Source organism: Arctopsyche grandis, chromosome 3 (assembly GCF_051622035.1).
Source record: "Arctopsyche grandis isolate Sample6627 chromosome 3, ASM5162203v2, whole genome shotgun sequence".
NCBI classification, from domain to species: Eukaryota; Metazoa; Arthropoda; class Insecta; order Trichoptera; family Hydropsychidae; genus Arctopsyche; species Arctopsyche grandis.
Window position 1 is genome coordinate 10,129,556 of NC_135357.1, and position 15,046 is coordinate 10,144,601.

Here is a 15,046-nt window from a genome sequence, read left to right on the forward strand (position 1 = left end):
TACCATTGATCAGATGGTATGATTTATAGACGCATCAATTAATCATAATAAAAGTGTATACATATCTACATATGTATGTATATATACGGCAAGGCCAAGTCCAAGCCGAACTTTCACAACACAATGAGTACTCATTCAGACAAAAACTTAAAACTTTTCCATTCATATTTAGGAAACTTAATAATTCGAACTTTCAAAAGCTCAAACGCAACGATCATGATGTTTTATTTTAATTTTTAGGGAAAATCTATTATGACCTTGTATTTTATTTTATTTTTATACATATGCACATATGTATATATCTAGAAGGCCTAACAGATAAACCCCAATACGCTTTCGTAGCCAATTTCAAACATCGATAAACAATTATGTTTATATACAGTACATAGAGACATCTATTGACAAATTTGATGATATTTCGATAATTTTACAGAAAAGGTAGCATATTTATAACATCAGCAAATTCTAGATACTATAAACTCGAATTCGCGAGAGACAGGAAATAATCGTTTCAATGAAATCAAATAAATTGACAAACTCTGATAGGAAACGTACGACCCGATGTCACATACACATATTTAAGATTTGGCCAGCAACACTGGGACAGGGAATGAACCCATGATCGATCAGTTGAAAGCATTATACGCTAACCACTGAGCTACATATGTATGTTGCTGGTTAATAGTACTCAATGTATGTACATAAAATAACTTATTATAATTGCTTTGAAACTTATAGCTATGTTTAAAAAAAAAATAGCCGCAATTGCAACTAGCATAGAGAAACTACAGAACGATTTCAAAAGTTTTTGACGTCACGTTGCAGTTGCATCTAACGAGCGTTGCGCTCACGTACCTGCAAAGTGCGCCAGTGAACTTTTATTACGATCCCAGTTTACTACGCGTTGCGTGGAAAATATATAAAAAATACCACGAAACCATCAGATCGTACAGTGCTAGATTTTGAGATTATTTTTTTTATTTTAGATATACAGATGTACGCATGCGTTCGCTTGCATATTTATGGTGCAGCGAGCGAGTGCCACCGTATGCATTTTACGTGTCGCACTCCGCGTACGTGACGCGTTTAACAATCGAATTTTTCCGAGGCATTTTCATAAAGCCAACGTATGCCATTTTAATAACGCGAAAAGCTCTCCACGCCAAATATACAAATTTAACGCGGCTAGTGCATGTGCACGTATACACGTCTGACAGTCGTTGTCTATTGAAATGCTTAATATATTTTAGTGTCGTGGAGGAAAATCCACGCTGAAAATACTTAAATTCCATTTTTATATGAAACCTCCAGCTTAATGGTGATAAATTTGAAACTAGACCTGCAAATATGATATGAATCACAATATCTGAATGTTATTGATATTTGTTTCGAGCATTCTCTGGTGATTATATGCTTGCACAAAGGCCTACCCCCACTCCTCGGAAAAGGTGCGCAAAAGCATCAATTTGCACACGATTCTAGCTCTGCGCATCTTTTCCGTGCAGTAGATGTGAGCCTTTGTGATATTTTGCGACCTTGCTTTTGTTAAAATCGCCATAACTAGAAGTGAGTTCAAATTATCAAAGTTTGGCTTTCAAATTTTGACGCTTTTTTGATGACAATTAGAATTTCTCTCTGTGTGTCGTTACTTCCTATAAGCCCACATCATTTTTTGATATGTAGAAGCAGGGCTGTGGAGTCGGATCAAAATTTACCGACCCCAACTTTTGTCTATGATTCGACTCCGTCTCCGACTCTTTTGAACTTGAATGATTTTAGTGAGGTCGACTTTTCTTGCTCACGTAAATTAAAATAATTGCGATATTCAAAATATACTAAAAATTCGGAATTAAAAAAATACACTAAAAATTACTTGGCTAATCAGTCAAACATTATTTCCTACATTCTTCCGATCGCTTTAAAACTTTGCCATTTTGCGAGGTTTGGCCGCGAATAGATATTTAAATTTCTTCCGTTATTTCGATGGTGAAATATAATCGTAATAAACACGTTGAAGAATCCGAAAATTTTGGCGACCAGGATTAGACTTATGTATATGTACATATGTTTGACATATGTCAAATTTTAATTATTTAAACGCCTATTAACTTCATCTTTTTCACACTATATCTGATAAAATTTATATTATAGGCTCTCATTAATATATTTTCTTTACTAATAGATTATTTCAATAAAATTGGGAATGGAATCGAAAGAAAATAATATGAAGGAGTCGGAGTCGGTTGATTTTTTATGACTCCGACTCCAATTCTACAGCCCTGCATAGAAGAGCGTTTTGTAATGTGTCAGTCACTTCAATTGCAAAACAACGGCATTTCGTATGATAGATTGTCTTGTGTCGGCAACCTTTTCAATTATTTTTATTTGATATAATCAATTATAAAGCATATAGCACTCGTCGCCAACGGACCGAAGCGCCCCACTGGAATACCCTAGTGAGGGTTTTTTGTTACTTATTTTATTATTTTTAAGAACAAAGACAAAAGAAAGAAGAGAAAGCTCCCTACGCCCTAGTCTCGAGGGACATTTCACACTTAAAACTTTTGTGTTTAAATTATTTTTTATGTAGTCACTTTGCGAAATTGTGCATTATATCCGCGAAACGGGAGGAAGAGAGATGGGAGGAGGGTTTGGGGGTAGAGTGGCACGCGGAGCACCCACCCCTCCCCATTTTTATTCTCTGGTGCGGTTATTTTTTTCCTCTGTGGATATGATTTATAATGGCCTCGGGCTTATTTAAAGCCTTATCCTCGCAGGAGTCTCCTGTGCGTTATCATCCTTGCTTCGGTGTTTTCGTTTAAGAGATGAAAGCGCCATATCTTCATTATGTTCTAGCGAAACGTCACAGCGACATCTAGCGTTTAAAGCTTTAAAAATTTTCATATTATTTATCGCTTATGTGGTAACCATAAAATATGATTCATTTGAGAACAGCTCGGTGTTGACTTGCAACCACCTTACTCGTTAACACCAAATCTTAACTGTCTATGAAGTTGATATTCCATTTCACATTACTGTAAAAACTTTATAGACCTCGCTAGTTGTTTTACCCGGCTTCGCTCAGTATTTGTAATATAAACAGCTTAAACATGGCGAATCTAATAGCAAATATTCATTTTGATTGTGTTAACATATCGATGCAACTTAACAGCTCCAATACAGGAAATCGGTATATTTACCGTTTACTGTATAATAGTAAACTTATACACTTTTCGTACTATTAAAGTGAGCGTATTTTCTTTTCTCATAAAAAGCGTCCATAAATTTACTCAGTACCTATGTATATAAAATATGTATATTTACAATTATTGATCACTACATAATGCAGTTATAATGTACACAAGTTTGCTTTTAAATTTTGATTTGATAATAAAGTGATGATTTGATTGAAAAATATAGACTATATTTTAGACCCACATCGAAGCCTCAAAAATTTCCTTGCGCCTCTATCTTATAGTTGATTCGTCCTTTTGTATTGAGAATTTTTTTTTTTTTACATCCTTAGCCATCTAGTGTTTTTATTTTATTTTATTTTTACTCAATCAATCATGCACACTCGTCACAGATTACACCAATGCGACGAATGTGCTATACATATTAAGAATGATTATTATTTATATATAAGGTACATAATTATTAATTATATCTATCTATTAATATATATACATATGGTCAAACATTGTACAAAAGTATTGTAAGTATTATACAAGGCAAATACAAACAACGATTAACATCCACAGATACATATATGGACAAATTAGCAGCATTAACACAAATCACCGAAAATCAACATGCTGAATAACTCGTATTTTTCGAGAGAGATAGGACCGGGATGCCAATTTGTTGGAACTCTGATAGGAAATGATTGACCCTAGAGTTACATAGCCAAGATCTGGCCAGCAGCACACACCAGGGATAGAACCCGTGACCACAAAATTGAAAGCATTACATGCTTAACCTTTGATCTATGCTGATGGTTCTATATTCTATATATTGCATTTCGAACATTATTATTGCTCAGTGGCACTTGTTCCAGAAGAATTGATACATGTGTAGGTTTAAGTTAATCCTCCCCTATAGTACGATTTTTTCCAAATTTAGATATGAAAAGAGAAATATCATAACTAGCTTCAAGATTACGATTTTTGCTAGCATTTTGTAGAACAATGAAATTACTGTTGATCCTTCTTCAAATTTCTTAAATTGATTCAAAATATGGTTCTACATTTCGTCTTGAATTGCTTTTCAAGATGATCTTTTTTCATAGATTCGTTGGTGAAACAGTATTCGCTCAACAGACAGAATGGTAAACGAACATCATGATTAGTAAACGAAATGAATGATTTGTTAATTGTCCCCCGGTGGGGCGTGCGTCCCACGTTGGGAACCACTGTTTTAGATTATATGCTTGGGATTAAAATTTAAGTGATATTCCTTCGATTTTGTTCCATTAAACAAATATTTAGTAATCTGACAAAGCTTTCTAAAACGCATTCTTCCTCTCCCCGTATTATGTAGCAGTTTACTTTTCTCTTCTGGGAACAAAAAAAATGGTTAAAGGAATAAAAAAGACCCGGATTGCGGTGTTGAAATGGAATGTGGCACCATTAACCTCTCACCGGTTAGAAATAAAACAAAATAAAAACCACAAAGTAGAAGAAAATAGAGAGAACGAATGTGGTGCGTGCTATGTTGAAGAAAAGCGACAAAAAATGTATCGCCCATAAAAGGTTACCGAACCTGAAGAATTGTTACGTTACAAGAAACGCTTCCCTGAAAATCAATTACGCGCCTGAAATAATATTACCCACACAACACCTTTCAGCGGCTCTCAAACGGTACTTCTCAAAACTGCATTATCGTTGTGTGAATACAGAACAGTTGTCAGACGGCAACAGTCTCTTCCGGGAATTCCGAGAGTCCGATTTCAGTAACGTCTGAAAGCATACCCAGTTATACAACATTCGAAATAGCCGGGAACGTCTCGTTCCAAAATCGTGTCACCAGTGAAAACTCTACTTTAGTAGTCTCCATTTGAAAACGACGCAACTATTTTTAACCTCAAGAACCCGAGGTTTAATTTAACACCTTCGTTGCCATTTGTCAAAACGCTGTGCTGTTTTGGGCACCTAAGGGAGAACCACTCGAAAATAACTCACATTACGTACAAACACTCTTTAGCTTTATTATGACAAATATTTAGTACACATATGAGATTTCATAAACCAATCATACTTAATATCGTGGGAAGTGTCTTCTCTCAGAATGTCGCAGGTCAAAGAAGACAGTCACATCAACTTATATTTTATTTTATTTTAAAAACTAACAGTCTTAAACGTATGAAGAGTAAATCTAATAGCTATTTCTCCACTTGTTAATTTTTCGTGCAACTTCAGGCGCATGCGCTTGTCGAACGTATCGCATCCGCTTTAGAGTTGAACGGACACGTTTTTACATACCTCTTTTACGTTTCACTTACGATTACAATTCAGGAAAAAGTTTGCCTCTTAGTCGATCGTTTTCATACTTTGCCATATTGCTCATTTTGGTCATCAATATAAGTAAATGAATCCTCCACCATTACGATGTTGCAAAAATATCGTGTAAGACGCGTTTGATATCTGCCCAACGAGATAGTCGTTGACGTTTATCTATCGTTTGTTTATTAGTTTTAAACATAGATGGCGGTAGTAAAATAAAATTATTGTTTTTATTCAAAATAATAATTTTATATACAAATTATAGAGGTATGTTTATAAAAAACTTTTTTTAAATGAATTTTTATCAGATTGCACGGGAAAGCGCATGCACTCCTGAGCCAGTCGGGTGTTCTTGCAACTTTGCAACTTTTCGTGCGTCAAGTTTAGTCTTCGGCTGGATGCTCGTCAAATAACAGTAGACAGCTACAAAGTAAGAGAGCGAAAAATCATGGTTGACAATAATGAACCATTTTTTGTGCATCCCTTTAGTCATGTCACAAACTCAAGTCCGAGGAAATAATAAATTTTATAGACGCTTTAAAAGTTTTGGTAACAAAATATAATATAACCCCCGAAGAAGTCAAGAAAAAATTACATAACTGTCTTCGGTCATATTATTGTGAAGAGATAACAAAGACAGTATAAACAAAAAAGTGGCATTAGCACTAATGAAACATTCAATGTTCAGTCCACGATATTGAACAAGTGTGGACGGTTGATTGCAGCGCACGTAGGAATACGCCCGTTGAAATGAAAATTGAAAGCGAACGTTGAAGACGAAAACGACAAGCAGAGACTTAGCTAATGACTGTTTTCATGTCATTAACAACACTGATATACAAAAATGTTTAAATGAATCTCATGAACTGATTGGAACGAATTGGAAATAGTAATGTGCTCCAATGTTAGCTCAGTTGATGCTCGTACCTTGCGTGGTATGCACATTGCAAATCTTTCATTCAATTATTTTAACGTTTAATACTTATTAAAATGTCTAATTTTTTATTTATTACAATCGAAACCCCATACTTGCAATTTAACCTGTTTTCAGAACCATTTTCCGACTATTTCACGCCATTGTTGAATAATTTACAACCCGCTCTTTTGTAATTGGAACTATTGTCTAAAATAGGAACCCCTATTCGAACTGAATTCCGAACACTTTCACACCAAGAATTTCGAACTGTGACCCTCTTTCACACCACTGTAACTCATCTTTCCTCCGTTTATGAATATTATTATTATTTGAATGTGAAAAAAGCAGCCTCCATTTAAGGTTCCATTGTGCGCCCATTGGGATTTCGAATGAGTCACACGAATGCACGGTTTTGAAAACGCAGTTTCCTCATCTTCGCAGAATTGTGAATAAACCTACTCGATGAGGAAAATCGTAAATATAACATTTCATCACAGCTAACCTCGTATATTCGTATGCTACGTATACGTATGTAATTTCGATGATTAATTGACGCAGTTTGAGAGTGCATGTACCGTCCATAATCGACGAAATGCCCGGAATGGATCCGAAAGGGAGGATGGGAAATGGGGAACGTCGATTTATAGTCGCTGATATTATTGCGCAAATTATTATCATCGACGGTGTCGTATGCAGTCTACCCCAACCCATTCACCGCCACGATTACCCCTAAATATAACCCATAATGACATATAATGCGTTAATGCCAACCACCGAGAAGTTGCCGGATTCAAGCCCTCGGTGGACCTCAATTGAAAATATATTTATTTATTTAAGCTTGAACCATTGTTTCATTACAGGAATCCCTAATGAACCACAATGGTCAAAAATACAGATAGACATTTATACATAATCATAAAAAAAAAACTTAAGTATTATAATAATAGCAGATAAAGTAAAAATATTTAAAAAAAATAAAATACAAAGTATGGAATGTCTTGCACCTACAGGCAGTGCCAATAAATAAGAAACCAGCTGTAAATACAAAACATCCCTGTGAGCCACAAATGGAAGAGAGAAGATCAAAATTCCACTCAAACATCAAATTCAATTATGAAAATAGGGGTGAGCACAGGCTACCAGACGGATAGGTTAAAATAATCTCCGATAATGTATGCTCACTAAATATCACAATCAGGCTCAGGAGCAATGATTTCATTGAGAAGTCGGATAGCTCGTGGAATAGAAGCCATTCGATAAAGAATTGTGCGAGCAGGAGGTACAAACATCAAATGATAATGTCCACCACGCACGTAATTATTAGGGACATAAACTCTCAACTGTTCCAGCAACGACGGGCATGACATAATATCACGTAGAAGCTGGAGAACAAAACAAAAGTTCTCCGAATTTCAAGGGAATTTACTCAATAATTTTACAAAATAATTTTATTTCGAGTATTTCTACAGTGCTGATGGTTATATTTGGATATTTGTGACTCCAAATTGGTTGTTTCCTATCAGAGTTTGCCAATTTATCTGATTTCATTGTTGAAACGACTCCTCATCAAATTGGAAAAACCATCCTACCTATATTTAAATTTAGTTTAATATTTCGTAGATCACAACACAACCATACAAATCAATCACACAAATCGATCGTTTCTCTATCAGAGTTTGCCAATTTTATCTGATCATTGTTGAAACGGTTCCTGAAAAATTGATATTAGATCATTTCCTGTTGTCACAAAATCTGTGTGTATAATTTGTAAAAATTATGCACAGTAATCTGAAATCTATAGACATCTCTATAATTTTGTGTTTATTATGCGTATAAAAATTGTAATAATAATTGTGCACAAAATCTAAAAATAATAATACATAGATGTCTCTATGATTATTATTTCTGTACTGATTAATTGTTATATGCTATATATTCTGATTGTATTCTATGTATTATTGTATTTCTGACCGTCATCGTACACTCGTCGCATTGGAGCGATCTGTAATGACGAGTGTACATTGATTGTAACAATAAAATAAAAATAAAATACCCATCAGTGCTGGGCCAGCACTAAAAAACATTACACTAGTTAATTTAAATAATTCAATATGCACTCAGACGACACTATTTTACTCTATGTGCTGTGTAAAGTACTGCGGCGGGGAATCTCGCTGTTAACCCGTCAAGTGCCCTTTAATTAGAAACCAGCATAGTCCTAGAGATTCCGGTGCTCATCCGGAATTCCGGCTATCCCCAGGAATGCCAATCGTCCACATTGATACGAGCCATTGCAACACATTATAAATATAACAAAAATCAACGCAGACAGCGCTTCTGGCGTCAACTTACAATGATAAACTCTATTTTCCGTATTAATAATATAATACTAGCGTATATTTGAAAGCGTTCGCTTCTTGTATATCGTATCTAAAATCGTCTGGCATGGCTGTAGCCCTCCAGCTGTCACGGTTTGTCCACCGAGCTGGTCTCCGGGCCATCGACGGTCATCAATCTTGTCAGCCAGACCGGTGGACAGACGCTATCACCGATGCTTTCCATCGCCATTGGAATTTCATCGTTTAATCTGATCACAAAAATACGCTTTAGAAGTTGAGGCACAAACGTGCCGAGCATTCTACATCATCGCTTCCTTTAAACCTTGAAATCTCGTGAATGGTTCCATGTCTGTATCGTGCTACTTTTTTCACTCCCGTCATTCAATTTAAATGTGAACAAAAAATGGTTAATCCGTATTTCATATGCATTATGATATTTGTGCACGCGGATGCATTCGCAGTTTGTCAACGCATCGTCTCGACACGTTCGCAAACAAACGAACGAACGCAGACGCGACAAGCATTAATTCCCTCCCCTTCAGTGTTTTTTTTTTTATGTTCGTTTTGTCTCTTTTATTTGGGTGGAAATTAGTTTTTAAAAAATGGCGAGAAAATGAATTATTTCCCGCCAACTCTGTGTTGCTATTATGCATTATTCATGTGCCATTTTAACGCATTGCCTCCCCTGTCTCAATGTCGTTGTGCATGTAAATGATTACTTGTTTTTTATTATTATTTTAATCACGGTTGTTATCTGTTGTAAAATATATTATACTGAGTGTTGAAAGTTTGACAGATGACATTTAAATTCGGTTGTATTAGATTTTTTTCTAGTCATTTTTGTTGTCATCCAAATTGAGGAACGCTACGTGTTTTCCCCATCAAGCAATTAAGTGTAATGAATCACGTTTAAGGTCTTTCATACGTACGCCGATTTAATTTCGAAAAATTACAATTTATATCCCTGTCGTTATGACTCAAATTGAACGATGGGTCGTAAAGGGTAATCGCTGCTTGGCAAAAGTGTGACATTTTGGCGTTCGAAGTTTTAATGACATAACTCGTCCAATTTAATGATGATTTCGATTTCATTTATAATGTTTGTTCTTTTATGTATTATTTATGGGATTCAATTTTATTTTTAACAACGCTCACCCATTTCAATGCTGTCTTATTTTGTTTAAATTCAATAATAATTTTATGACTTTTTTGTTCAATGCTCGTAAATTTGGCGTTTACGAATCAAAATATTTTGACAGTTGTTGAGGTCTGCGCATGCGCACTTTAAATTGACAGTTGGTCTCCGTATTTAAACATACGTATTCTAATTCAACTGCTACAATTCCTAAATTTGATTTTAACATATTAATGGTACGTATTAAAATTTTTACACATGGATTAAATCACGTGAAACATTATCTTAATTTTATACTTGATTCATTTTTATCTATGAATCTATATTTTTGAACTCTAACCGTACCAGAATATATGTGTATATAATATTGACAGTGTTCTACGATTATCACGGGTTTTTAAGAACAGAACCTGATTTCTATCACAATAACTTAAAATTTTTGTTACAACGAAACTCATTACGGAATTTGGGCAATATATGCATATACATAATATACTAGTGATTTTACCCGGCTTCGCTTAGTATTTAATAGTAAACATTGATTTGTTTTTTTATTAAATTTATTTCGATCGAAAAATCCTGATACAGAACTGAAACAGGAATCTGGATCCGGAACTGAAAAAGAAATCCGGATCCGGAACTGAAACAAGAATCCGATCTGGAACTGAAAAAGGAATCGGGATCCGGAATTGAAACGTGAATCGGAATCGAAATCGATATCGATATTGTCGTAATAGAAAACTAAATGATTTCGATAACGTCACAGATTCTACCACCCAAACCTTACAAAGTCCCTTTCGAAAGATGTATGTATCAAGAAATTATTCTATAATATATTAAAAGTAAATTCTGTATCTTCAACAGAGCCGTGAAAGCCTATCATCCTGTGAAACTGATGCCAGTGACGGTGAAGGTGCACGTGGAGACTGCGAAGGCAGTGGAAGCTCATCGGAGAGTATACCTTGTCAAGTTGGTCTTCTAGAACGTCTCGTTCGGACTCATCCAGTATGGTTCTTGCCCGGTATACAACGAGCTGGTGCCTTTCATTTACTCCAAGGAAAAGAAGAAGGGGTATTTATTCCTTATGAATTGATAAAATCACTTTAACTGTTTTAACAACCAAAACTGTTTTATTCAATATATCTTGTTGTCTTTTCAGAACTTTGTAGTGAGACAATCAAGTCAAACCGATACGATGGCTCTAAGTGTGAGACTTCCGCCTCATGCCGGTCCTTATATAGAACACTACCTCATCCATGCCGGCGGTGGGCGTATAGGTCTAGAGACCTCTCAGAACAAATTCGATAACATACCTGATCTGATTGCTCACTACTCTCAGTGTTGGTAAGACCTCCGTACATATTACATTAATCAACTTATAGTACGTGTATATATGTCATTATACTTTAATTTATTTTTCAATATATTTTACTTATATTCTCAGCGACGAACTTCCCGTTCAGCTCACTTTGCCTCGTGCTCTACGCGAAGCTAAGAACCGGCAGCAGCTCTCATCGTTGGCATTACTCGGACAAGAGTTTTGGCGCTATCCAATGGCGAACCCAAAACAGATTCCGAACTTAAACGGTGACATCATCAATCAAGCGAAAACTAATTTACCAAATCAACAATGCACTCCTACACCACTGTCGCAAACTCCGTCCGATACTGGATCGAGCTTTGGCAGTTTTAGCATAAACGGTGGTCTGTAATTTTATATGAACAAGTTATTAAACACTATCTTTACTCAATGTGTAAATATTTCATGTCGTAATTTTCAGGCAATCCACTCAATACGCAGTCTACGATGAGCCCTGATATGGCCGAGGCTAATATTGTACTTAATCTGACACCGTTAGACGGCAGTTCAACGGCGCAACCTTCCAACTGCACTATGAGCACTTTCAAAGGCATTGGACCACCATCACCACCGAGCTTATCAAACACAAAGGTTTCAGGATCAATCCATACAGATTTTGGCAATTTTATTAGAGCACCAAGGCCTACACCGCCAAATACACTTAACCTTGCTTCGAGCACTGTAAGTTGTTCTAACACCTAATCACGCTGCAGCTTCTATATTGGCACAAATTAATAATGTAAAATAGTACTAATTTTGTTTAAGTCTTAAAAAAATTATAATTGTACATAAATTTAATAAATTGTACCAATATAGTAGCTGATAAACATTACATATTATATATACTATCCTTATGATGTGTGTAGAATTGTTTGGCTAAGTAATGGTCAAATTAGCAAAATCTCTTCTTTGACTAGTCTGCATATCTAAAATTAGATACTGGAACCAACACTTCTGCCATAAGTATTATATTTAAATTTGATATAATAATACTTACATTAAATCACACATCATAATGATTTATATATGTATGTAGTTTGTAATTCTATACTAATTTTCCTTATAATATTCATTTAAATATTGCTTTATTCATTCAATGTAATATTACATTAAATCATATCATAACATTTTGATTACCAAACCAATATATACATATAACATTGTAATGATTTAATTATATTTATTAATAAATGTATTAATTTTATATCATAAATTTGTAAGCACTGTAAAATTCACACTAATGCTATCATACCCGTTAATCAATGCCACCAATGTTTGAGTGAGCTGTTTTTAATTTGAATTTAAACTAATCCAAGTACATATTAGCGTATTTTAAAAGCGTTGAATGAAACTGACGTCACACGCCATTCATCATCGACGGACCGTCGATTGAATCGAAAATTTTGTGTTGATTATTTCATTTCAAGAGTTTATTGTGTATTGCAGGCGCATATCACACAACAGCAAGTGTGTCCGGTACAATCTCAAACGCCGCAATCTCAATCTGGCAAAAACGTACCACCACCGCCTCCTCCGAGATGGGCCAAACCGCCGTTTTCCAATTCCTCTAATGAAATTCAATGCTTGAGTCCACTCGGTGTGCTGGCCAACAAGTCTGGCAGCGCTAATATCACAGTGACGACCACCGTCACTTTCAGTGTCAATAACCAATCGAGTCATCAACTAACCGATGAGGACTCGGCGTCGCAATGCGGCAATCACAGCGTCAAAAGCGACAGTTGCATTAACAAAATTCATAGCAACAGTTTTGATGGGTCTTCCACTAACACTTGCCAGGTGATAATATACTATATTGTACTACATATATACGCATTTTGTTCGCTAATGTGAGTTAATAAGTAACCAATGTATGAACTAAGTGATTAAAATTATATTAAAAAAAATACATATACAGCTATGGACAAATATATTAGGCCACTTGTAAAAAATGTCTATGATCGAAAATACTCGGGTATTTAAAACAGTCACTACCTGCAACGCATCTTATTAGGAATCCCTCTATTGTTTAATCCTACTTTCTCTTCCTTGGGTTACTTATTATTTATGAAAATACGAATTTGTCCATTTTACACAAATCAGTGTTTCGAGAGTAGTGACTTTGTAGCGTTGTTTTTATCGTTTCCATTATTTATTTTTTGTTTTTTTTTTAAGTTAAGTGCATCTTCTTTTATTGATAAGTGCCAAAAATACGGAAATCAAGTGAAGAGGTTCAGATTATTTTAATACGTTTTCAAGGGTCGGTATACATAGATAAAATTTTCAAACAACTTAAATTATTGCGATGTATGATCCAAACAACATTAAAAGGATACTATGAGATTGGTTCTATAAAAACTCGATCAAAAACGGAAAGAATAAGGAAGAGGGCACTGTGTCATGATCAAAGATCAGCATTCGATGGATACTTCTCGCACAAAAAATGGTTCACTGTTGCAATTTTTTTAAAAAAACCCATGCTTTTTTGCTGTCTCCACTAATGGAGCGGTATATTTTTATTTGAAAAGCATCCATCAACCGTCTAAGACTAGTCATGATCTCATTTTAGTGACTGTGTCTTTCAAAATCCCAAATACGGACCTTCTGAATTAGCTGGAAAATTGAAAAGGGAATTAGATATAAAATTTTCTTCGCGAATCGTAGGACGTCTTATGGAAACAACCCGAGGAAGAGAAAGTAGAATTATAAAATAGAGAAACTTCTAGTAAGATACGTTGAAAGCAGTGACTGTTTCAAACACCACCAGAGTATTTTCATTCAAAAGCATTTTTTACAATGACCTAATAAATTTGTCCATGGCTGTATGTAACTACATAGACAAAATCATGAAAACCAAATTGATTGCCTGTCATATGAATGTAATTATTCCTAGTCATACTTACACACATATACACATTTAAAACTAACAAAAAGTAAGCAAGTGAGACAATATTACATGATGGCAAAATTAATATATGTATATGTAGATCAAATATTCCTTTTTGTAATATATGAGCTTGTTGATTTTATTATACATTGAAAATAATTATTGACTCACTTCCATATCATCATCATCCTGACTAATATGATAGTTACAACTAACTCACTTTATAACTTGCTTCATGTTATATTATGTTTTTAAAGTCAAATTAAAATAATAATCGTATAAAATATAATTTCAGGATTCTTCCTCAAAACGACTCTCACCAGATGGTGAATGTATGAATACGCCATCTTCGATCCACGGAAGCCTGCGCAAACGAAACCACGCAGACCCGTCGCTCGACCTCATGTCTCCGTCGAGTCAAATCTCCCCCTTTTCCCCCGAAGCTATAATAACGAACTTTTCTTCCAAGGGTGGGGTCTTTTCACCGACAAATCAAGCACCCTCGCCGGCCGGCTCCAACTCAATCACTAGTGGCATATTTTCACCGAGTCAAATCAACTCGCCGCTCTCCAACACAACGATGTCGTCGAAGAGTGGTGTGTTTTCTCCAGTCAGTCAAGTCACCAGTCCGGCTATGAACAAGAGCGATATGTTCTCGCCACTCAGCCGAAGCTCCCCCGTGTCAGGGAAGAGTTCAGTGTTTTCGCCGGTGTCAAACCAAAGTAGTTTTGCAAACAATTCCGCTCTCAACTCTCCTTTGATTGGAAAAGAGCATGACAAAATACTATCACCCACCTCTAATTCTAATAGTATGACGCCTTCGACTGGAAGATCAAAACGTAGCAAACATTCCCAGCGAAAAGAATCTAGGCATTATCAGGTAATTTGATATTTTTTTATATTATATGTAT

At 35.3% G+C, this 15,046-nt stretch overlaps 1 protein-coding gene across 1 annotated transcript in view; it reads left to right on the top strand.

The window, feature by feature from the left end:
• The window catches only part of spri (Src homology 2 domain-containing protein sprint), a 120,498-nt gene that overhangs the window by 89,898 nt on the left and 15,554 nt on the right, over positions 1 to 15,046 (top strand). The window contains exons 4-9 of the mRNA XM_077446544.1: positions 10,756 to 10,962; positions 11,051 to 11,235; positions 11,336 to 11,595; positions 11,673 to 11,932; positions 12,698 to 13,048; positions 14,431 to 15,015. Coding sequence (XP_077302670.1) covers positions 10,756 to 10,962; positions 11,051 to 11,235; positions 11,336 to 11,595; positions 11,673 to 11,932; positions 12,698 to 13,048; positions 14,431 to 15,015 — 1,848 coding nt within the window. The remainder of the gene's footprint in view (positions 1 to 10,755; positions 10,963 to 11,050; positions 11,236 to 11,335; positions 11,596 to 11,672; positions 11,933 to 12,697; positions 13,049 to 14,430; positions 15,016 to 15,046) is intronic.